The following is a 26,277-nucleotide window of genomic DNA, read 5'->3' on the forward strand; positions in this document are numbered from 1 at the left end:
ATTATATTTAGTATTCTACATTTAGTATGCAACTATGAATTGTATATTAATCGCACGTGATAAATTCCGATGCTTGAATATTTGCAACTTTATTAGCATTTGAAAATCGCTGTTTTTCAAAAGTATGCATTTCTTATATACTTTAATAAATTAATGGAAGATAGATTAATAGTAATACAAATGGATATATATATATATATATATATATATATATATATATATATATATATATAACTTCAAGTTAAATTTTATTTATATTTAATTTTGCTGTTCTACTTTGCTGTAAATAATACGGAACTATCTTGATATTTTATATAGTCTTTAAAACTACATTTTATATAGTTTATAAAACTACAAGGCTATAGAATAAAAGTTATAAGTTTTCATTTATATTATTACCTAAAAAATGAAAAATAGATATATTTCTTAAATTAAAAGAAAGTAAAATATTTAGCGAGAGTATGAAATTTTCTCTTCCTTTGGAAAAATTGAAATCAACACGATTGTGAATGTTCTAATTCATTGACATTTCTAGGAAAATTTAAAGGAATTCGTTTGAGCGTCACTGCGTGACAGGCTTCCGCCTTAAGCGTACGTTTCTCCCCTTTCTAATCCTCGCGTCGCAAGTTCCTGTGGTGATATAAAAATAAATTTTGACGCCAGCATGCTAATCCATGCAAAAAAGACATTCCGATTAAAATCATCCTAATTATGGTCAATTCAGTGGAATATAAATTGCGGGCAACGAATAGACAGCAAATCTTTCTCTGGCAAAAATTTACGGAAAATCAAATTTCAAGTATTATAAATCAAGAGAGAGATTAGATTCTTGTTATCATGATAGCGATAATAAAATATAATATTAATGATAACACTAATAAAATCTGATATTATTGAAAAACATTACATAATTGATAACGCTAATTATACTCGTAACTGATTATTGTTGCATGAAGAGAGATGTGATGAATCGTTTTGTCTTGTAAAATAATTGGACGTAGAGTATCTGAAGGTAATCAATTTACGTGTTAATATTCCTCAAATTTGCAATTTCATTAATTTTACATACCTGGATTGTTCATTCCGTCCTTGTTTTTGTTATCGTCGTTTATGTCACAAAATGTATGCATTATATACACAGTATAAATACATTATAACTCACGACTTTAGTTTCGATGGCGAATTCTTTAACAATTATATAAATTATATATTCGCTTTTCATATTCTATATATTTATATTATCATTCTGTTATCACTATTATCACTGTTATACTGTCTTTTTTTATATTCTCTTACAATCTGTGAATCTTGTAATTCAAAAGTTTTGTATACTTGTCGTAAGACGTCGCCACTTACTAAAGATTTAAGTGCCATCTGTGAGGAAAGGAATGAAACGCGTAGGCGATCAGCTGGGAGCTGAGGTATCAGCTGAGATCAGTTGTGGAAACGTCAAATACATATGTACACAAAATTCGTAGGATTTATTGTTTAATAGAGAAGGAGGGTTTAAAAAAATATCTGTGAGACTTTTTGAAGTGACATTAGAATTTGTTTTATGAAAAAAGGGGGACAAAAAAGTAGTGCTGTAATCTTTTAAGAATAAATATCTCTGGAAGAGATATAGAATCGTGACACGAGTGAACATTGCTTCTTTAAATTAAAGATTGCGTCGGCAAAGATGAACCACGTGGAGATCGAGGATTTCTATCATCACGATTTCACTACTGTTTCCGAATGGGAGGTGTTTATCGCGCGACTCGAAGAGATCATGCATGAATGGAAACTGTCTCATGCCAAAATCGCAGGCCCCCTCAAATCGGGGGACTTTCTCAATTGTGAATGGCATGAAACTTCGGAGAAAATAAATTTTGCAGGTTCAAATTTAAAGGATATTTTAAAACTTTATCGACATTTAAGAATTCAAGAACTTATATCATGATATGCGAAATTATATTATATATAAAGTTAAATATCAATATTGAATCTAATAAACAATTGGAGAATGAAAAAGATTCTTGATAAAGAAATATTGATTCTGCAGTTATCATACAAATTGTAGCTAAAAAAAATATCTATGGAATATCTTGAACAGAAACATGGGAGCTGATGAAGAGATAGATTTATAAATTTGTGGATTCATCATTCCATATTCCAGGACTTTAATTTCTATATACCATATTATAATGCAAATCTTTTGAGTGTTATTTTTAATCTTAACACTATGAATTTTTTGTTAATAATTATATATATTCCAGATGTTGAATTTTTGCTAAAACATTACAAGTTAAAGAAGGAAGATGAAGAAGAGGATGTGACAAATCCTCAAGAGGAAAGTGACGAAGATTGGATACAGTGTCAAAAAGATGCATTGGATGTATCCAATGATTTTGTGAGACTGAATGATAATTGCATGGAAATAGCTCGTTATTATGGTGTTCGAGAATTCCTTGTTCTAATACCAGTTCGAAAAACAAGTTTGACAGAGGAGACACGGATAAAAATTCTGCTCAGTTCATTGACAATTGCGACTAACAATGCGAATTGGTAAATATAGTTGATTTGTAACATGAAAACAATTTGTATTTCTAATGTAGGAATCTTTATCATTTCTATGCATTTTAGTTATATTCCCGCGTTGGTGCAGGTGCAGGAACCTTGGCAGAAAATGTACCTTGGATGCTGTGCTGGTAAAGGAACTTGCGTGAATCTCAATATGGTGCATTTGAGAAAGGTTCCGTCACATTGTAAATACCTCACTGGTATATATCTTTTATATTTTAATTCAATCTAAACAATATGAAATTTGTCTTGTAATTAAAATGCAAGTTTACAAATATTTTTGATAATTATAGATATAAAAATTCTACAAATAGATGGTATTTACAGGTTTACTTGCTCTCTTCAAGCAGAAGATAGGAGAGGGTTGCGGAGTAAAGCTTGATTCCATAATGGTATCAGTTAGATTCTCCTACTTGTTGAAGGATTGGACTAACAGTACATGGACGCAGGAACCTCCAGATTTCGATTTTATGCAAGGGGAAACATTAGGCGTAGCTGAATTGGGCAAACTTCCCTTTGGAGCGACCTTCGATCCTGTCGGGTACTAAACATTTTAATTAGCAGAGGCATAGCAATAAAGAAAGCGATTTTTTTTTACCTAGCAAGTAAAGGGAAAGTTAATTGTTATTAACAGAAAGAAAGTAATTTTATTTTTCTTTAAAAGAAATAAATTTTGCTTTTGAGTTGAGCTTATTGAGCATCAAAAATTCTAATTTATGTGTGAAATATCTCTTATTTTATAACATTTTCAGAGAACTTCATCTGTTCACTACATGGCCGGAAATGTCGGATAATGTGGTTGTGGATAGCGAAGGATATTCGGATCTCGAGCCGCAACTCGCTCCCGAGTGGTCGGTACAAGTGAAAATGGTAACTTTACCCGCTTGTTTGCTTGGCGAGTATATGACTGACTTTCTGCATCTGTGCAACAATCAAAAAACTATGGTGGAACTGCTGGGCGAGAATGCATCTTATATCTACGATGATCAGATGCTGAGCTCAGCCTTCAACATACTTACCGAATCTAGAATACCCACGATTTCGACGGTCGTAGGCAAGACAAGTATGAAGAAAAATAAGAATGTCGAAGGTCCAATCTCGGAGGAGATATTGTTACCTATACTTTACTTCCTCTTTCCAGACGCAGACGATGTCTCGGTACGCATAGTTTCGTTAAAACTTCAATGTTCTATTTTAGACAAACAATTTCCATAAAAAAATCATATGTATATAAACACAATTAATAACCGCAGATTAAAAAATTTTGCAGAAGTTTCCCTATAACGACATCGCCACATGTAATGTGGAGGACGATCAGTGGAAGGGCGTAAAGACCTGCACAATAGACAGCTTGGTGTGGCGTTTGTCAGTAGTCGCAGCGCATTGCACACACAATCTCGGCGGTGCGACAGCCCTGGCTCAGCTCTGGCATGAATTCGTGCAGGAAATCAGATTCCGCTGGGAGAGAAGCATCCTGATTCCGGGGTGAGTAGTGAAGTAATTTCTTTATTCGTTATCAGTACGCCAGACGAGTCGTCCTCATCATCGATGCGCGCACATACGAGTACACGTGCGAATACACTTATAAAAGGTAAACTTTGCGGAGAACTTTATAAGTCTCTCATTTTGTGTTTCTCCCGTTTTTCCTCTTGTTCAGAGACATTAAAAAACGTCGAGTTTTCACGATATGTCAGTTTGGTCGCGGTAGCGCTTTTCTTTACAGACGGACACTTCGATTACAGTCTTTGAATCGCAAAGGCAAAGAGCATCGCGTCACGATAAGAATCTAAAAATTGTGCATTCAAGCAAACCGAAAAATATACTCTCGGCTTGTTTGTTTCAACGATTTGGTAATTAAGAGTATTCTCTTATATAAAACTTAAAACTAGGACATATCTAAAACTTATCTCTAAAACCGCTTCTCAATCTAATACTCGCCATTCGTACTAATTGCACGTATTTGCACAAATATTACACGTTAATGCCTGCCGCATGTTAGCATCGATCGAAGCTGGTAAGTTACGAATGTGCCGGAGAAATATTTTTTTCATCACACTGATCAGATCTCTGAGAAAATTAAACTTAATCATATGAATCTTGTGACGAATATTTTCCAAAATAAGGTACTCGATGCATTCGAGAATTTTTCTCCTGAATTGAAACTATTGTCAAGATTATCTGGATTATACTTGACTTATTCGAGATTTTCTCTTTTCGATCAAAACTATTGTCAAAATTATCTTGATTACACTCGGCATTGACTCAGCTCGAAAGCGAATCGCACGAGCGAGAAGCACAATCTGTTATAAAGATTGGATACTCTATTTGAACACGCTTGAGCAAAAATGAATGAGATGTTGAGGCCACTGAATTTTAAAGCGGCACGAGGCCGCCTCTCGTAGTTGGATTGCGCGCCATGTAGATGTCCATGTCGTGATCGGTCCAATTGTTCTCGTCATAATTGTTGAGAGTATGTGTAGAGTCTGCCAAGCTGTACCGGCTACTGGGTCGTGGCGGATTCGACTCGAGATTTCGATTACGCGATCGTGGTCGTTGCCGTCTGGCCGACGAGTGTGGCGGCAGGTGGTTGCCGGAAAAGTTTGACCGCGACATCCGGTCCGAAGCGGCCGCCAGCGATTGACGTGATTGTCGTAATTCTGAAAAAAAAAATGAAAATACGTCAATATGGAAGACTCGAAGATTAAAAAACGCTGATAAATATTATGCGAGATCAAGTGCGAGAACAGAATGATAGTAAATCGACCTGGTCTCGTGTTGACGAGATTGGAGGCCAACGTGGTGTTGGTGAAGTATCGCGAGGAGTTATTGGAGAAACTGTGCTGGGACTGGCCGTCGGCGATCGACCGGGCGGACACTTTGCCGCTATAGTGTCCGATCTGAGAGCGCACATCGTCGATGCAGGATGCTCTAGTGATCGATCCTGAAATCCATTTTGCGTAATTTACACTTTGCAACCTAGACAATGGCAATTTATACTATCACGCAAAAGTATTTACCTACTTATATTTTTATCTTAAAGGAAGGATCAATAAATAAATATGACTTGTAAAAATTAAAATTAAAAAGAAGTAAAGAGGAAACTATGAATTATATGAATCGACAAATATTTAAAAACGACAAAAAGACAACAATTTACCTTGTCGATCTATAGGAAAGATCCTTGGTCGCGGTATACTTCTGTTACTATAGGCCGACACTTGGTCCCACTCTTTCTGAGCGTTGTAAGCACTCAGGGTAGCCATTGACGACAAGGGTCCGCCTGGACTGGGCGTTGGACCCACGTTTGAGCAACAATTGACTGGCAGGCCGGCGATGGGACCACCCATCTTCGTCTGATCGATGCTGTGCAGAGTATGTAGCTTGCGGGCGCGGCGTCGATTCGCCACCACGAAGATGATCACCGCGACGACGATCGTGGCGCAGATCGCCGCGCTCGCGGCGATTGTAATCTTGTCCATGTTCGAGGTCGGCGAGTTCTCCGTTCTGACCTCACGGCACTGATTATACGGCACGTTCGCTGGCGTGATATTGGTCTCCTCCAACGAGACGACGCAAACCACGATACATTCCTGCGAGATTGAAAATAATTTGGATAGAAATTTCATACTCTAAATAAATTATGATTTGAATTAAGAGTCAAATTACACAGCAAATTAAAAATATAACATATTATATTATAATATATTATAATATTATTATAAATGATATGTTATAATATTTATTGTGAAGCTTTATATTCTTTTTTAATTTAAATTAACGAAATTTTTTTTAACTTGATGTGTTTTTTAATTCGTGAACGTCTAGCAGCTTTCGTTTTGTTATTTATTTAGCATACTTCACTAAGACTGTGTGTAGTTATATCACTTTATTAAGATTGTGTATAGTTAATATCATGTAATATATAGTATTTATATATAGCATATTTATATATTATATATTTGATATTTTATATATTCAAAATAGTCGTTTAAATACTCTTAAAAGAATTATTAGAATAAATTAAAATATGGACGAAATCTCTCTTTTAGTCAAGACACCATTTCATTTTTTCTTCATTTTTTTATCACCAATTCATTATATTTCTTTGAATATCAAATTTTTTATAGTAAAATATTTTTTCTACCTGCGAGGGCACATTCTTGATCTTGAACTCTCGTTCGCTAGCTTCAAGCGGCGGTGCCTGTTTGAAACTATTGTCTCCGAACAACCGATAGATCACTCTAAAGCCCAAAATGTTGGTCGCTTCAGTATCCCAATATATGATAACCGCGTTGTCTTGTCTGAGCACATCCTTAACAATTATATCCTTTTCATTCGATTTCGATTTGTACAACGGCGATCCCAAGACCAATGGCGGTCTCGGTTGATGTTGTTGCATCTGCTCCTGCAACTGCTTCGGCGGCGACGGAGTAGTTCTCACGACAACGACGTTTCCGGTTCGCGCAGCGGTCGATCGAGTCGTCGAGACGAAAGTCGTGGGTGGTACTGTTCTTTTTTGCTCGGTCGATGATAATATTGTCTGTGCTGTGGTCGTAGACAATGTACTGGTGATTAGTTCAGTCGTGGAAATTGTAGATCGAATGGTTGGAAGATGACTATTGACATCTCCATCAGCTATCGTTTCCGTTGGCTCTTTGGTATCCACACTCTCTACCGTTCCGATTCCGATTATCTCCGGTAGTCGCTCACAATTCATGTCTGTCAACAATTGATTTTTATAATCCTTCAAATACATGTAATATTTTTTAACATTAAATATTAATTTTCTTATAGTCAGCTTATCGCTTTGTATAACATTACTTATATAATAAGTCAAAGTTAATTTTAAAGTCGAAACAATTTAATTTTCTATATATTAAGAGAATTAAAAATTTTAAATTAAAAATATTGCAAATTTTCTTCTTAAATTAATTAATTTTCCAAACGAAAAGGGAAAATTATAGTTTTTGTTATATTTTAAGCTAATTGTGTAAATTAAAAGAATTAAATTCTATTAATCTTAGAGAGAGACTTAAGAGAAAATTAAGTTTTCGAGATTTTAGAAAATCTGTCAAATTTCGTAGGATTTACCATTAGGATCGATATTGTAGAAGTTTTTGTCTTGCAAACGTTGCGGACTACCGCAGAACTGCGGCTTGCGTTCGCGACTGGTGACCTGTAGATCTCGCGTCTTAATCCAATCGATGATCCATCGTAATCGACAGTCGCAAACGAGGAATCGTCCGCCCAGACTTAGGCCGCGTAGGGTACCGTTTAGTTGAGCGAGCGCCTCTTCCGGTACCGTAGACAACGGGTTGCCATCGATCGCTAGCAGCGTGATTGATGGGTTCCCTTGAAAGGCGTTGACCGGTAGTTCGGTGATCAAATTGAATCCGATATCTAGCACCTGAAGAATATCAATCATTTAGGAAATAATATAACTTGATCCCTACCGTCGAAAAGAAAGTACAAGAAGTTACTACCCCTAAAAAGAAGTATACTGGTACATAAGTCGAAAATAATAATTGAGAAAACTAATGCTAACCATTTTTTATACTTTTGAACCTGTAAAGAGAAAACTATTAGAAAAGTCTTATTAGTAATTTATAATTTTTTTCGAATTTAAATAATTTGGTTTTTTTTTTAAGTTAAAAACTACCCGAATTTTACGATTTTTCACAATTTTTTATTACTTACTTTCAAGTCGTGAACGCTGTTAATAGCTGCTGTAGGGAAATCCGGAATGAGATTGTTCAGTAGGCTCAGGGAACTCAGATTGTTCCTGATGCCGTAAAACGCGTCCGGACCGATACTTTGAATCAGATTTCTCTCGAGGTTCAACCCCGTGAGAAAATCGAGACCATCGAAAACTTTGGTTCCGGATGGACCAGGAAGCTCGCGTATACTGTTTTGCGATAGATCGAGAAAATGCAGATTTTTCAGGCCTCTGAGGGCCTCTGGCACTTTCTTCTGTCGCGTCCCCTTGAGGTTGAGATTCTTCAGCGACCTCTCCAGACCACGAAACGCTCCCGGAGCGAGAGTGACTTCGTTGTCGGAGAGCTTCAACGTGGCCAGTTTGGTACCGACGAAGGTATTATCGTTGACCCTCGTGATCTTGTTCATTGAGAGGTCGAGCACGGTGAGATTCTTCAAAGTCTTCAAAGTGGTAGTCGGAATTTCCGTGAGCTCGTTATCTTTGAGATTTAGACTTCTCATGTAGTATTCCTGGCCCTTAAAAGCCTCCGGCTCGATGCTCTTGATGCGACAACCGGACAACTGCATGTTGTGAATTCTCAAGTTGACGAACGAGTCGTTCCTCAGGACACCGATCGTACTGTTGTTGATATAGAAGAGATCGATTGACGTTTTGATGGCATAACGTCGCATCGTCGACAACAGCTGCTCATAATCGACGATGTCGCACTGCACCGAGAGCTCGCCGGCCAGATTGTAGTCGCAGATGCACGAGTTCTCGAGTTCCACCACGTGTTGCGCCCACGGACAGGCGGACGTCGTCGCCGCGGCGACGAGTGCACTGGCCAGCAGCAGCAGTAGCTCCTTCGGAATTGCATCTGAAAGTTGAGATATAAAAAATGAAACAACAAGAATAACGAAAATCGGAAAAATATCTAGCAATTAGTAAATCTTATAAAATAAATAAACTGACAAATATAGCTATTTTATTTAGCTTTCGTAAATACGAAATATTTATAAAAATCTTAAGAGCAATTATACTGAAAGAAAAATTTTTTTTACCCTCGAAAGAGAGAATTAAACGAATAAATATAAAAAGATGTTGAATAAAAATGAGGTTTTAAATTAATTTCTTAATGCACACATTACAGTGTCTATAAAAGTGTTCCGACAAAACAAAAAGATTTATAAAATATGAGAAAGAAAATCAAAATTAAAATCGACAGACGAAAACAAAAAGATTACCGAAAAAAGTCGATAATAATTTTAATAATTTATGAAAGGTTACATTTGTTTTTAAATTTTTACACGACTAAAATTCTGCGAATAGCATGGATGTCATTATAACACATGTCATAACGCAGATAGATGCAGGGAGCGCATCCTCTTAGAGAAAGCGTCAATTCCTTTGGGCGCGCGTGAGTACACGCGTGATTTCGAAACGTGTCGCAACTCGGCTTGTGCATTCTCGCAATTATGTCGCTTTTCATTATAATGCCTTTCGCGCCTCCCTTCGTGAAGCCTTGGGACAGGCCATTTCACAAACGCAAAATACCATCCGGCCATTCTCGCTCATTGTTGGCAGTATATTCTCTTATTCCCCCTTTCGTCTTGTCTGTGCATCCGAAGAAACGGAGCATGCGATTCCGTGTTTTATTTTTTTCTCGTAACGTTCTATTAACTTCCAGCCGGTGCAAAATTTCACGTAATGTTAACGGAAAATCTTTCGTCTTTATTTGTCAAACATTTGCCGTAAACGTTACATTTTGTTTCCAATCATAAGTTGACTTATTTGTGCAATCGCGAAATTATATAAAATAGTTAGATTTCTTAAAAGGCATTGTGTTTTCCTTGTAAATTTGTTATGCCATACACGGTCAATCGTCACGGTAATGACACGCATGATCCATTTCTCTCCATATATATAAGCGAAAGAAATCATTCATTAGATCGTGCGACAATGAAGCTTCACCTGTGAGAAGAGAAATCGCTATGTTACTTCGCGCTGTATCGGTATCGAAAGACATTTAACACTTTGATGCGCGAATATTATTTGTTACCTGAGGTAAATTTTTCTAAATTTGAAACTTTACACAGAATAGTTTTAATTTATTTTACACAAATATAAAAAAAGTATTTTGAGATATTTATGTATTAATATAAAATTTAAAAAGTAAAAAGTGTTTAGTGTTATCGAAATCGATCATTATCATTGTTACATTAAATTTTGATTCGAAAGTGTAATTAAATTTCTAAAAAATTAAATAGTTCAATTTCTTAGCGATAAGTCAGTGCATGTAATATAATTACGTAATAATTAATACGTAATTACGTAATAATAATTACGTAATTATCTCTTGTAGTAGAAATAAGTTTAGATAAGTCAAGTAAAGAGATTTAACATTTATTCGTTTTGATCTTCTAATTAAATTTATAAATAGATGTAATTTCTCTTCGCGTAATGCAACTTGTTTTCGATTTTCAGACTTTTGATTCGAATTAGTTGTAACAATCTTGACAAATAAATTTTCGACTAAATGAACACAGTAAACTTTAATCGAGACATCAGCTGGAATAGCTGTGACGATCAAAACCCACAGGAATTCGTACACCGTAAGGTGCGTGGCTATCGATAGCGAGACTGGGCCGAAGACACGCGAAGTATCGCGCGTAATATTCCGGCCGTTGACTCGTAACGGGTTCGTTCTATGGACTTGGGTTCGTTCAACGAGACGTACTTGCGCTGGTCACGCCGACTTTTTTTACATGCCACGATTTTCCATGGCTATCGTTTAAGTCTCGCAACCGCATATCGCTAACTGGCCTAATAACCTTTCGATAGAAGAGCCCTTTGCAATTTCTTTAAAAATAATTTATATATTCATGATAAAATTTTTTAATAAAATAAGAATCTCCTTTACTATCTTTTTCCATTCTGTAAAACAATATTTCGAAAAAATTAAGTAAGAGATGTACATTTATATCCCTCCCTCTCTCTATAATTTATGAAATATTTATTAATTATTTCTAATGTCCCGATTATCCCAAGTGTATATTATGCGAAATTGATTTTTCTTATCGGACAGGAATGAATTCTTTTCTTCACGCCGTTTTTCTCGATGGGTCGATGCACCATGCACGCATTATGTGCATAATGACTGTTTACCAGATGCGTTGCGCCGCATTTCCGTTTCAACATCCCACAGCATTGCAGCCGGACTTTCCGAGCTTTTCCCGGTCTCACGAGTTTGGTCATGTTAACACGCCCACATCTCGCACGAATTCCCGCGAACGCGTATCGTGCATCATGCGCGGCATGATTGCAGCGGTGCAATTCATAATCGCGAACAGGTGGGAGCAAAGTAGGTTGAGTCTTCAACATAAAGCGTATCATTCGATTGTCGAACGGAAGAAACATCGCGTGTTCGCGATGTTAATTGCTCGAGCAATCGAGAAGGAATTTGAAAATGCTTTCCATATTCAACACTCGATTGGGAAGAATTGACATGAAACAGGCGCTACGCGCAAACATTTCGAAAAGATAATTTTGCATGAGAAGCCGATGATGTGTCAAGGCTGATAATATTGCGAGAGACAGCGTAGGTGTCAAGAATATTTACGAAGGACGAAGCGCGAATATATTATAGTAAAGAGAGAATTCGTTTTCTCTCTAATAATCCTACGTGAGTAAAATTTACAAATCTAGTTTCCTCTCTGAGATTTCAATTGTCGTTGCTCGCAAACTTTTTCTTTACACGTTGAGAACACCTACCTAAATACGCGAAACTATTTAGCCCAGTTTTAATTACACGAGTCTCGTGTAATTAGCGGATAGATTTCTTCGTATCTCACGGGATCGACTTGCGATTGCGTTCGCGTGCGACTATATTATGGGCAGGCGTAAAATCTGGGAAAATCTAGCTCACCTTTCACGTTTTTCGCGCTCGCCACCACGATATTCCGAGACTTCCGGATTACAAAGGGTTCGTGATAGCGGAATCACCTACATCGCCAGTATGCGGTTATAATGTGCATTCCCGACGTTCGAGGCCGACGAAAGGAACAACACGCGGACCTTTCACTCACGATCTGATTGTTTCCGCGCAAATATGTAAACGTGCTCTTTTCCGATAAACGAGGATATCGCGCTCATTTCCTTCCTCCATTTCATGAAAAAAATGACTCGGCGAGCCTTCCGGCATGGGAAAATATTATGAGATCAACAAAACCGATGAGTAATATCGAGTAAAATATGTATCATTATACTTGTGAGGATAAAGCAAAGAATATTTGAGATTTAAATTCCCAGAGGATGTAACTTTTATTTAAAAATAAGTAAAACTCTCTCGCTTTGAAAGCAGACTATTGTGAACGCAGAATGCCAGTGCGAACTGATTCATTAATTACATAATTCATCCTGTTATTCTCTTTATTATTTGAGAGATATCTTGCGTAACATTTTTATAATTGTGGAATTTAAATTTTGCATAATTCTTACCTGAATAAAGTAATGGCAAAAATCTGTTATATGTAAAGCAGGAAGATTATTCAATATTCTTCGCACTGTAATATATTTTGCATTCCGAATGTAAATCTTCGTATGATTAATTTATTAATCATTGTGCTTTTTTCTAATTTGAATAATCAAATAGTAAGATTCTTTTCATTTTTTATTTTTATATTCTTTGTTACAGATTTAATTGGATTTTTCTCAATATGTGACAAACATTGTTTATTATATATGATATAATATATTATTTTGCACATATGTATTTTATTATTTTACACATAATTTACTCATAATTTGATGATTGCAATTAAAATTAAAATTCTTCAATGAGAGACTTCAACGACATGTGGTTCGTATGAAAATTCTACGCTTGTAGCAATCTTCTAAGGAATTTTCAGAGCGCAATGGGTGATTTGGATTTCCGTATTTACTAAAAAAATGAGTGACTGAGAACGCGCGAGTGCGTGTAATGAATTAATTAAACTGGTCATCGTTACGGGGCTGAATCTCGGAACACTTGGTAATGGGAGCACGCTGCTAGTTAGCGTGGCGCACTTTATTATCGTTAACTATAAAGCACGGAACTCGTTAATAATCATTATTCATTATGACGAATGATTCGCGTGAAAAAATGCATATAAAATTTATCTTAATATGTATACATATTACGGAACTGAGAAGCGATTCTGACAAGTTTCCGGTTAAATCTAAACTTAGTAAAGATTCTTTCGTTTAAATTCGAGATTAATCATAAATTGAAAAGAAAGAGTAATCGAGTAATTAAGGAATATTCCTGTAATAAATTTTGCCAAAGCATATATAATTTTGTAGATAATTTTAATGGCTAAATTTTGAAATTATTGGAACATGCTTTTAATTTAATGTGTTAACGATATATATACGCACATTGCACGCACGCACGCGCGTACAATGCACTCGTTTTTAATATTCTGGAAATAATCTTGAGAGTATCGCCTAATTACGTGATCAAGCCGCTGAAATAATTAAATCGTAAGGGGCTCAATTAGTGCTTCTACCGCGCTAGTAATCGGTAATCGGAACGTTATTAGAGTATGACTGAATGATCATTTTCCACTTCCTGATGCTAGTGACCTTGCGTACGATGCCACCAGCGAAAAATAAAACAGTTCACTTATTTGATATTTTTCAATGACAATCCAAATGTTTAATCATCATTAGTCTCCAAAAATTTTTTCCATAGATATAGATTTTATTGACTTTTATTTACTTTATGAATTAGAGAATACTTTTTAGCAAATAATAATGTAGTTAATTAAAAAAAGATTGTAATTTTTTGGGAAAGTTTTCCATCCAATCGTATTATAAAGCTATTGAATTGTCATCCTTAAAAGATTGACTGAATCGCATGCACGTGCATCGACAAGAAGATTATCAGACTGTAACAATACAGAATTACCGGTATCTACCTTGTAAGAGACCTTGACTATGCCAAATCTGTGATGACTGATGATCATCTGGATGAATCGAGACTTATGATACTAATTTTTCTACCAAGAATAAAATAAGATTATTATTTTTGAATAGCGATGTGTATGTGAAAAATATGTGATAAAATATAAAAATGAAAATATTTTTAAGGAATAATTATGCAATTAAAAAAATTTACGAAATAGTTTTTTCTTCTTAGAAAATACGTTAAAAATATTATATTATCGAACATATATAGTCTACGAAAATGTTATTCTTTCGAACTAAAATAATTAATTTCATGAATATTGAACTAACGGATCAGAACTCCCTAAATGGTGATGCTTCTTCTTCGCGTGATAGAATGATTAGTCATTGGGTGAAAGAGCTCTCATAGCTGTCCCTGGAGAACCTGTCGGTGATCATAATATGGTGTTACGACATCCACCGGTCAGGCGAGACCTGTCGATTGAATAACCTTTCACCGAAGAATGCGATCGTTTGTAAAGAGAAATCGTAGGGAAACGCGACACAAGAGGCTTGGCAAGGGCGAGCACCGTCCTCGGTTATCGTGTTAAGCAAGTCAATCAAACAGATTAAAGGAGAGGAAGCAGGTCAAATTATGGGGAAAGAATTACGTGACAATTTCAGTTATTTTAATTTTTTCAATGTCAATTAATTAATAAGAAACTTAAAATCAACTACATATATTAATCTATGCACGAGAATTTTATCCAGCTCGAAAATCGAGTTCTAAAATTTTGTGCCCCAGCATTTATATTTATTTTTATTTGTGATATTTATAATTATATCAATTTTAAAATAGAATTTTTATTAATTGTCTTATCTATAATTTTAATTATTAGCAATAATTATAAATTTCAATTTCTCTTTCTTCGGATACGAAAGAACTTATTCGCGAAATATTTATCGACGCATGTGAGAAAGATACACGAAAGATTTTTGTCTCACAATTTCTTAGTAAAATATGTTTCTTCTCAATCAATTGGCGACGATTATGGATCGATATGGTTTCTCATAAACCGGCATTTCCGGCGTGGCGCGTGCAAACGCGTGCGGGAGGCACGTGTACAACGAGCTCATGCACCTATATATTCGCGAAGGAATCTGATCCTTTCACTTTCGTTCCCTTTCGGCTTTCCGTTTCTTTCATTCTCCATCTTTCTCCCTCTTTCTATATATTTCTATCTCTCCTCTCTCTCCTCTTATTCTGCATGACGGATACATTATTGGCCAAGATTTATGCGGGGATACGGATTAGAATGTTGCGATATATTATAGTAATCAACGGTTGTGTGTATATGTGTATGGCGAAGGTGTCAATGTTTGGCCCGAGACAAACGATCAGTTCCCACGATTAATACACTACATTTTTCTCTGTATCGAATTATTGCACGCTTTCTCTGCAATGCGATGTGTATCTTTCAAAACAATCGAAATAGCGAGCAACTTCAATCTGTAAGCCAGTGTTTTCCTCTACGAAGTGACAGAAATTAGTCATTGTTCAATCTGTAATCTGTATAACGTTCTAGATTTCGAAACGTTTTAGATTTTATGACAGATATGCGAATATTAGTAAAGAGTAATTGCAATTAATATTCGTCTAACAATATACTTTTTTCAGCTAATAATTTCTCTCACTTTTTGAAATTATTTTCTTAGCTCAAAGTTATATATAATTTTGCAATGGGATTTAAAAATGCACATGAACTTAAATGAACATTTAAGAGAACCAATCAGAAGGCAATTTAAAAAATTTGTTTAATTTTTTTATAGTTTGAAATTTTTTCAATACGTGGCTACGGTCACTGATATACACATATGTACAAACATACGAGAAATACGAAGGATAAGAAAGTGCATATCGAAATGCGAAAGTGCGAAATTGATTCTAAGATGCAGTTCATCTAATTACTAAAGGTGCTATCGCGGAATCGCATTGAATTAAGCAAATATGGAGAAAGTACCATACTACGCCTCCTTTACATCTGTTCTAATGCAATCGTGCGTAAACGCAACGTTACAACCGTTTCTCTTGCGACTCGTATTTTATCTTACGAAAGCTGAAAGTGTTTCATCTGAAGAAGAAAACGCGCCGATAAAATGGCATCAACCCTGTGTCAGCCGTTAATTTTCTGGCGATGAGTATCGCAATGATCTCATAGGCGGACATAAAATTTTCTACATAAACCGTTTCTCTATAAATGTTAATTAAACTAAGAATTAATAAATATTCTCTTCTTACTTTCGTAGCTAGAAAAAGATGGAGCATCAATTATTCTTAGTTTGAAATGACGTTAAAGTTAATAAGTTGTATTCTATAAAATCCTTAAAAATTATAATTACAAATAATGGCTCGTGCGTACATAATTCTCTTAGACAACGTATCGTTATTTAGAATCGTTTGACATTTGCGAGTGACGCATCCTTCGTTGACGCAGAAATTCCACGAGTCGACTTGAATAGAATTCTGTTAATAACATTTCACGCCTTCCAGCACGCCTTTCTTCGCATAGTATTTTCATGTTTTAGCAACAAATGCATACAAGATCCCGGATAAGTCGCGACATTATTCCGCCTATCATTTCTATTCGCGAGAGGCTACATGTTCACTTTAAAGGTCTCAAGTCGCTCTCGAGACTAGCGCAACACTCGAACAGATCAGTCTTTATTTAATCCATCTGCTATCTATCTTCACAGAGAGACATCTTAACTCGAAACTAAACGAGAGCTCGTACATGTAAATAACATTTAACAATAGTGAAAATAAAAAAGGGATATAAGCAAGATCTCTTGCGGATCGACATCGAGCCGGGTTATTCATTTTAGATGTAATACTTCGTTAGCTCGAGACATCCTGGCTCTCTTATACTCGATGCTTCTCTCATACTTCCTCGGAGGATTTTGCATTCTGTCGCGGTTGCTTTACGACCCACCGAACTTTCCATATGCTTGTAACGGTCCGCGCTACCAGTCGACACAGTATGCCAACCGTCTATCTAAGTACTGTTACCTGCTCCATCTCGTACGACGTACATACATATATGTGGCCAACGGACCGACGAACAACCAGGAGCTTCTTCGAGCGAATCGCGATTATACCACGTGCTTCTTCGTCAATAGTACACCGTGTCGATCGTTTAGCAGGACCAAACGCAAATCGCTCCAAAATAATCCAGTCGCTATCAAATAAATTTTAATAAGTAAGATTTTTTTAACGATCCTGGCAAGTCGTATTAAATTAATGCCAATTAAAGAATGTAAAAATTATATGCAGGTATTCTATATCAGCAATAAATTTCGAAACGTGAATCTTGATTTCCATATGCACTCAATTTACACATCAAAATAATGTAGAAGAAATGCAGTTATTATTACTTTTTAACTTTCAACGCGTCTTGATGGAAGTAATTTTATTTTTAGAACGATTTTCACATAGAATTTTTGATTCTTCGCAGTTTTGTTTATTCTAAACACTTCAATTATGCGGCTGCATACGATAAAAGTTCTCGATTTTTACGAGATATATATTGTCGGCGGTCAATTGAAAGATTATTCATATGTTTCAATTTTGCTTCCGTAAATTCGCGATATTTTAGATGTGACGTAATTTGTTCCCCGTCTATTAAATCGTTAGATAAATAGTGAGTTCGAACTCTATCACCGATTCGATCGGCATGTTTTTTTAGCGTTCCGCGATTTAGCGGAATCGAATTCGCCGCAGCTTTGCACATTTTATTTGCAAATGAGTACAAAACGAGAGACGTGAGACATATCTTTTCTCCAAGCGTCTCGTAAAAAAAAAACAATCTGCTCTCGAAATCATGGCTGATTGCTATCGACCGCGGCGATTAACATTTTACGGCTTCCGACTCGGAAAAAGACAGAGTATCGCGATTATTTTTCGCACAAATTGTTCTATGCGCAAAAAGCGAAAGCGTTCGAAGAAATAGTTCCGGATCAATTGCTCGATGTGCTGATGATAAATCTTAACGTAGGATAAATATGGATAAATCTCAACAGTAATTCATGAAGGTTGATTGAAGACAGACTCGATAATGAATGCTAAATATAATTAATATGTACTGGCTATTGATTAATTACGTTTGCTCGCGGTGGTAGTAAATCGAAAGTAGTGCGGAACTATTTTTCAGACTATGAAATACCTCTAAGTGGCTTATTTTAGCAATTCGGAGCTAAGTACTCTAAGCAACAATTGTGCCATCGCAAGCAAACGAATTAGGGGCTCCATTACCGAGGAAAAAATACATGCATTACGCAGCTTCGAGCAAACGATGCAGTGGGACATGTTATGTGGCGGTTCGTTCTGCTCGGTGGAACATATCGCTTCAGAGCTTCAACCATCGATCATCGTACCCCGATGATCATCGCGTTACGGCCGGCTGCGCTCGATCGACGCTCGCTTTTCTCTCGAGAATGCCCGTCTTCATTCTAATGCTCTCTTTTCGATCATCTTCGACGCGCGTTTTTTCCTCCGCGATCGACCCGAGAGAAGAGGAATCAGCTGGCTTTCTCGCCGCCTTTGTATTTCCGCGAAATATTTTTCTAATGACTCGACTCAGAAATTAAAATGTGAAGACTTGAGATCTATTAAGCTGAATCGTATTAATTAACATGGAAGAGAAAAAACGTATACATTAATATATATTATTATTATGAAAATCTTTTCCTTTGTATAAAAATAAAAATCAAAATTACAAAAATTATATAAAAATTCTGTCACATGATTAATATCAAGGAGGCACAGAGTTTTTCTGTAATTTTTAAAATTCTAAGTTTAAAAAATGAAGAAATAATTAATATATGTACATACACATTATATATGATATAAATATAATAATAATTAAAAATTTATGTGAGAAAATACAACACCTTAATTTTATAGAGAAACATTAATGCCAGAAATATTACTGTCCAACTATGTTTAGAAACATGTAACACGTTGTCTTGATTCATTATTTCACAGCAAGCTTTCGTAAGACAGAGATGTGTCTCTGATAGGATGATATTTACGTTTTGAGTTTCTCAAGAACTGCTTTATTTCACAATCGCCGAATCGCACAGACACAGGCGACAGAAGCAGCGACATATGAATAGTTTCCATCTGTGAAGTCTTGTTATTTCTCTCACTCTCTCTTACTTTGTGGAGTATTATCGTCTAGAACGTCTTTCCTGGGAATTTCGACATTCTTTCGACGATTTCGCGACGACAATATGTCATTTTTATATGAAATTGTTGTGCTCAAAGATCAGCGAAGCTTGAAGATATATGTATTGCGGATAGTTGATTTATCGAGACATTGGCCAATAATTAAGGCTGACTTGTGTAATATCAATAATGAATAAACATTAACGTACAAGCCATCATACTTTAGATAATTATATCAGAATCGATTTACATATGAAAATTTCGAAAGAGAGTTTATTTGGAAAATCCAATTTATAAATGTTTATATGTGTGACAGCACTTTATTTATAAACTATAAGCTTATATTCATTTCGACGAATCAAACTTTGTGTAAAAAATCGAATATTCTATTTATCAGTTAATCTCGCATGCAAATTATGTTTTAACATAATCTTGAGGAATTTTATTGAAATATTTAAAAGTTCAGAATTTTAAACTCTAAGCTCACCAAAATATCTGCATGAGAAATCTTTATCTACGTTTGAAGGAAAGTACGATACGTTTCAGATAATGCATATGTAACTTGCGATTTCTTTAACAATGATAGCTTGCAAAATAACTAGTCTACTCCTCCATTGACCTCGCGTAAATTTACCGAGAAAGATAAATAACGCCTTTTCACATACTTTGTCAGTTTTACGGAAAAGATTTCGCCCGCCGAATTGCGTTACGCGACGCTTCACTTTATATCGCGTACCGTGAGAACTGTCGCACAATACTGAAATGGGCTGAGCAGTACAATAGCGAGGAAACGTAAGCTAACATCGGTTGTACCCATTAATTACCGTCTTGAAATCCGCCTCCGCCGTGATACAGAGTAAATCTTTCCATTTGCGTGGAACGGAAATGCGGCGAATTTGTGCCCCAGAATCGATTCTAACCCGGCATTCAAGTCTCCGAGGCGTGCGGCGTGCCTACTATTATACTGGGTGCTTTAAAATAATCGAACATACTTCTTGTTAACTTCAACATTTTTGGAAACGTTTTTTTGCAATGACAATAATCTTTTCTCAAATAAGCGGAAAGAAACATTGTATATTTTTTTACATCTCAATTATGATGTGTGAAATTATATTGAAACGAAAATCAATTATATTATACGGAATTTATTCGCTAAATCAAATTTCGAGAGGGCGAGGTACGATGGCGGGTAAATATCGATCGATTCGTGACCGGAACACTTATTGGGCGACAGGTACCTCGACGGTGCCTGCGACGGAAGTCGAGAAGTGGTTCCGGAAATGAGAGCCGCGACGTTAACTCAGTTTCTCTCGGCCTCTGGGATGTGGGTCGTACTGGGTTATACTCTGAGGGTCTCCATGCTGGGACAATCTTGACGGAGATAATCTCGAAATAATCTCGCCGACGTCAACTTTTCTCAATTAGTGTCGCACATCGATTTTATTTTATCTAACACATTTTATATAGGATGGAAAATAGATATAAAGATTAATGCAGATGAGATGATCAGCTGTTATCGATCATGTCTAGGATAATATTCTATGATAATAATATAATATTATATAACGATGATATTATACAATGTAGAATGTAATAAGTGTAATATAATAATCGCGCATTTAGAGATTTCATTGAAGTAGTAAGAGTTTTATCTCATTGTCTTCAATTATTGTTTTACAATGGGGAAGAAAAATCCCTACGCAAAGAACTTTACGTTAAACAATTCGACTCTTTGCGGTTTCCTGCGGAATGAAGTATGCGAAAAACGTGACCGTGGCACGATCGTGCCGTCTACCGATGCACGTGCCTTTCTAAAATGTAAGCCTGATTGCAGCCGGTCTGTTCGAAGGGTTTCTTTGCGGATAAAACTAACGAAGACCGCAATTGCAAAGCCGGCTCTTGTCACGCAATCGTAAAACACAACATAAACCAAGTGTACACTCACTCATATTACCTATTCCGGAATTATTGAGTGTCCTTTTGCAAGGATTTTTTGATCATCTTATAATTTTCCTAAATAATAATAAAATCGAGAAAGATCTCTATTATGTTCTTAAAAATTATTTTAATAATTTCGATTTTATGACTTCATTATTTACATATAAACAAGATAGATTTGGAAAATTTTGCTTTGAATATGCGTCAGTGCTTCGAAAATCTTTTACGATAACCGTGTCATTCAAAATTTTTTCTAGCATTCGATTATTATCATTTATATACATTATTTGGAGATATTAATCAAAATATTTGACTCGCATTAATTTAAATCGTCGCTAATGCACCAATCGGAATTATCAAAGTGTCGCAATCTGACGTGAAAAAAAGCTAGCGTGCGTTATTCAATTCTTAACCGCGTAAGTAGCAGGTACAAAACAATAGCGCTCATTAATTGCAATTGATGTAAAAAAGTGCCGCGGCTCGTTAAAAAGTACTAATGCGAGTTGACATCAGTTCTCGCGATAACGATAACTGTTTCCTTCCGATGATTTATGATTTAATTTATATTATATGCACTTTCAGTATGTACGTTTAATTATACTTTCAATTATACTTTTCAAGATCTTATGAACGATGATTTATGATGTGTGACATATTTGTATAAAATCATAATTTATAAATATATAAAACCTTTAATCATCTGTTAATTCTTTCTTAAATTAGGCATAAATTAGTCAAATATAAAAATATCTTTAATTATGTTAATATAGTTCATTCGAAGTCTTTTTTTATCTTTACTTCATTAATGAAAGATGACTGATATAAGATATTTCTGTGGGTGCGTGAACAATTCGATTAATGGGCTTGAGGGGAGTCTCGCGATCGCGGCGGATTCAGCGGCGACTGTGAAGTGCAAGTAATGAAGGGGAAGGGGGATGATGCAGGAATCGAGGCAGGAGAGCATCATAGTCCGATGGTCACGACTCGCGGACAAACGGACCACCGCACCATCACCATCATGTTCGTCGGCCGGTTCGCGAGTAAATCTCGGCAATTTCTCCGTAATGGTTGCCAGACTGAACGCACACTTAGCATACGCCCTGATTTTTCTCGTCAGACCGACCGTGACGGTTAACGCTTTGCTTGCGCTCGCATGCGATCCCAAAAGTCACTCGGAGCGTTGAACCGGAAGTGGACTATCGCGAAAATTCAAGTGTTTAGTCGCGATGGAATTTATAAAACGAAAGTGTTCGAGACGCTTCAATAATTCCCATCACGTCCTATAATTCCCATAAATTAGAAAATACGTATATTATATATTTCACGGAAGAGTACGCGCGAATGCTTGCTAGAATAAAGATCTTTCGATAATTTCCTTGAATATATTCTATGCACTTTGTGATTTTCGTTCTTCTTGAACTCTCTACATAAATCACTTTTTTCAGAATATATTTAATAATTAATTAAATATGAAGAGAGATCATACTTTCAAGTAATTAAGTATCAAAATTATTTAAAATTTAACTGAACGTTCTCTACTTAAAAATAATTAACTGCATGATTATTTTAAACTTTATCGAACGTTCTACTTAAAATAATTAATAGTCATAATTGATTCAAAACGCTCCATTTATTAAATACCTAAGAATGGATATAAAAATCACGAGAACAATGTAATATATCAATTGTGCTTAATTTTTTAATTACGAGCAATGTTATCAGAATTATCAGAGAGAATGTACATTTTCCATCCCTATAATTCGTTCGCAATATGTCATTATATAAAAAACATTCCCCGATCTACTTACGCAATGCTTGCATAACATTGTTACTCGCGCAAAACGATTCCAGTAATAATTTAGCAATAACGGACGGAGCATGTATGAAATCCATGAGAAATGCTACTTAATTTTTTATTCTTTTTTTATTTTTACTCGCTTCCTATCTTCGCGCTTTTTTTGTAGCTCTTTTTATCGTGAGTATAAATTTTACACTCTTCATCGTTTCCTTTCGATATCACATCCAAAGGCGCGGATGCACGATGTCATTTCTGATCACTTAGTCGATCGAGCGGAAATGAAAATGCGTGAACTCTCTCTTCGAAACTCGGATTGCTTCATCTATTTATGCAAAGTAGTATCGCAACAAATCTGCATCATTCTTCATTCCTTAACATTAAGAAATTCCGCGAGTTTCCTGTGGCTTCATATAAATTATGCTATCGACTTTTTAATCTATTGCGATACAAGGTAATTCACAAAGTAATTCTTTAATCAATGATTTTTTGAAGTGTGTGATTGATGATTTACAATCTGTCCACTGTTTCCGTACTTTGTCGATCCGTTTTTAAATGATCAAAGTTGAAGAGAATTGAGAAGCAAGAACAAAGTTAACTCCAAATTTATATAAAACTTATTTTTATAATAATATTTAAACTCTGTATTTTACAAATTATAATTATAACCCTTTTTTTATTTCTTTTGTGGGGTTAAATCTTTTAATTTTCAAATTAGACAAGAAATTTTATACATTAAATTATTTAAAAGAAAAGATTTAATGTTTAATATTTGACAAAAGATATCATATATATATTAATATATATATATATATATATATATATATATATATATATATATATATATTTATGTAATTTATAAATATCATCGAAATAGCATGGTTGATATAAAAATATACCAATGTTGCTCAATTTAGTTATAAATATATAACAGTATATTTGGCATTTCGATAAGATTAAAATTACATTGTTTCTTTCTGGGGATCAAAAGAGAGAGAGAGAGAGAGAGAGAGAGAGAGAGAGAGAAATCTATATATTTTATATTTTTGTAATAATGTCACTTGCATGAACTATTTTGTTCTAAAAGGATTTTTGATTTTACGCTTTATAAAAGCTTAAAAACGTGAATTTTTCGAGCGTAACGCAAACTATTCGATATCCTTGTCTGGATATGGGAGGTACCAGTACATCGTGTATCTATAGTGCGGTTCAAGGTCAGACGGTGTACGTTGAAGACGATAGCCGTAAGATTCGCGCGTAGGTGCATTAACCCTTCGAAGAGACCGCCGCCACGCGACGTGGCTATAGCTTCACAAAGAGTATAACGCTGGCGCTTGTGAAACAAGTTGGATAAATGAATATTTTTATAGCTGAGAGGCAAAAGAAAATCGATTCGATTTTCAATAGACCAATTTTCGACATATTTATCATGTATGAGAACAAATAAGTTAGAAAATTCTTTAAAAAAACATAATTACTTGAAAATTATGTAGTAATGGGATAAAAAGATTTATGTTATAACAAAAAATTCTTATCATTTGGATAAACAATTTCGTTTTAGAAAAAGAACTGTTTAAGCAAACGATAAAAATCATTTTTATTTTAGGTATTTTTTCTATATATATATATATATATATATATGTGCTTATATTTTTAATTTAACATGATAGTGACTGTGCATAATTTTGAAACCTTTCTTCTGATAAACTCAACTTAATTGTACTACTTCTACAAATTTATCATATTTGGCCCGATGCCTCGAGGTAATTTGATGAGAGGTATTTAATTCTCTTGAGCAAACTAATAATACCGTTAGGTGACTATTAATGAGCCAAAAAAATTCGGGATATAAATGATGATGAATTTTTTATAATTCTTCGCTGCGTATTCTCATCTTATTTAAAAATAGTATAAGATTCTGATAAAATTAAGTGCGATGAGGAAACGTTTATATCGTTATCGCAATATATACTTCAATTATTTAAAATAATCTTTTCTAAAATTTTACTCGTAAAAAAAATCTCTTGGTTTTACATTGTAAGCACAGCACAATTTTTTCCTCAGAATCCAAAATGCTTTTTTAAATTCGCTGTATGAAAATGCTTTTGAAAATGGCGAGTTTTGCGAGGAAAATTCTAAGCAATTTTATATCTCTCCATAAAGTTGCGAATTCAAATGCAAATACATCGTACGAAATGCTCTCTACGACAAGAACTTTTATTAAAAAAGAATCACTACTCACTCATAGCTGCTTATGTCGTCCTTTACGAGCGAACAGTCTTAGCCATGGTGCACCGACGAGGAAGTTCGGCCGCACCTCGTTAGGAATGCACCTGAGCGCTCGCGGGCGTTATCTTCGGCCCTTGGAGAAGACAGGATCGTAGGTGTAATAACAGGAATCCACGAAATGCAGATGCTCACGTGTACGAATCGACCATATTCCGTTCAAAAAAAAAAGAAAGAAAAAATATGGAAAAAGTAACACGAAGAGGAAGAAACAGAAATCCGATTATGCACTCCGCGATGAACTTCCGACGCGAATCGCGAGCGCGGATATGGAAGACTTGTCTCTTCACCGTTAGCTCGGCCGCATCGCGGTCTTGAAGTCGACTGCAAGAACCAAGCGCGGCCGCGTCCGTCCCCGGCAGAAATCCTGTCCCATGCCAGAGTACTGCAGCAGTGTGGTAGGGCAGTAGCCTTCGATGGTAGGCCTCCTCGTAGGCTGGACAGGATACAAGCTTCGCCTTGACGAAGTTTGCCGGCGGCGGAAAAACCTTGTCGAAGGGCAATACGTTGACTCTTGACAGTCTTGCCGTCCATTACTGGACATCATCCTCTAGCTCGATGATATTTAAATTATTTTAGCTGAGATATTTAAATACCCTGCTTATGGAGAATATATATCTAATGAAATAATATAATAATATTACGAAACAGTAATAACATGGTAATATTTTCTTATCGATATTACTATAAAAAGATATAATATAGAATGTGTTATATGTAGCAATTTTTAATTAACAATCATTTATCAATGTTATTTTATCAGTAACGTACGTGTCAAAAAAGTATTGTAATTGTAATCATGTAGTTTTGTATTTTGAAAACTTTTGAAAAAGAAAGAAAATTATAATTTTTTAC

At 35.4% G+C, this 26,277-nt stretch overlaps 2 protein-coding genes across 4 annotated transcripts in view; one reads left to right on the top strand and one right to left on the bottom strand.

The window, feature by feature from the left end:
• The first annotated feature begins 1,415 nt into the window (after positions 1 to 1,415).
• Positions 1,416 to 26,277, top strand: part of Rab3gap1 (RAB3 GTPase activating protein subunit 1) — a 28,909-nt gene continuing 4,047 nt past the window's right edge. For 2 of the 3 annotated variants that reach the window (XM_083081252.1, XM_083081254.1), the window contains exons 1-6: positions 1,416 to 1,874; positions 2,256 to 2,544; positions 2,623 to 2,759; positions 2,887 to 3,100; positions 3,312 to 3,717; positions 3,830 to 4,044. In XM_083081252.1, coding sequence (XP_082937378.1) covers positions 1,679 to 1,874; positions 2,256 to 2,544; positions 2,623 to 2,759; positions 2,887 to 3,100; positions 3,312 to 3,717; positions 3,830 to 4,044 — 1,457 coding nt within the window. In that variant the 5' untranslated portion in view covers positions 1,416 to 1,678. The remainder of the gene's footprint in view (positions 1,875 to 2,255; positions 2,545 to 2,622; positions 2,760 to 2,886; positions 3,101 to 3,311; positions 3,718 to 3,829; positions 4,045 to 26,277) is intronic. The other variant, XM_083081253.1, reaches the window with a different exon arrangement.
• On the bottom strand, positions 4,050 to 25,950 carry Haf (leucine-rich repeat and fibronectin type-III domain-containing protein hattifattener). The gene is made up of 7 exons (XM_083081255.1): positions 25,379 to 25,950; positions 8,257 to 9,131; positions 7,651 to 7,966; positions 6,704 to 7,278; positions 5,717 to 6,149; positions 5,324 to 5,500; positions 4,050 to 5,216 (listed from the first exon to the last, which is right to left on the bottom strand). Exons 1-7 carry the CDS (start codon positions 25,380 to 25,382, stop codon positions 4,933 to 4,935), a joined length of 2,664 nt encoding a protein of 887 aa, XP_082937381.1. The 5' UTR covers positions 25,383 to 25,950; the 3' UTR covers positions 4,050 to 4,932.

This window comes from Camponotus vicinus, unplaced genomic scaffold (assembly GCF_025532165.1).
Source record: "Camponotus vicinus isolate PSW18456_S1 unplaced genomic scaffold, iyCamVici1.0 SCAF_11, whole genome shotgun sequence".
Taxonomy (NCBI): Eukaryota; Metazoa; Arthropoda; class Insecta; order Hymenoptera; family Formicidae; genus Camponotus; species Camponotus vicinus.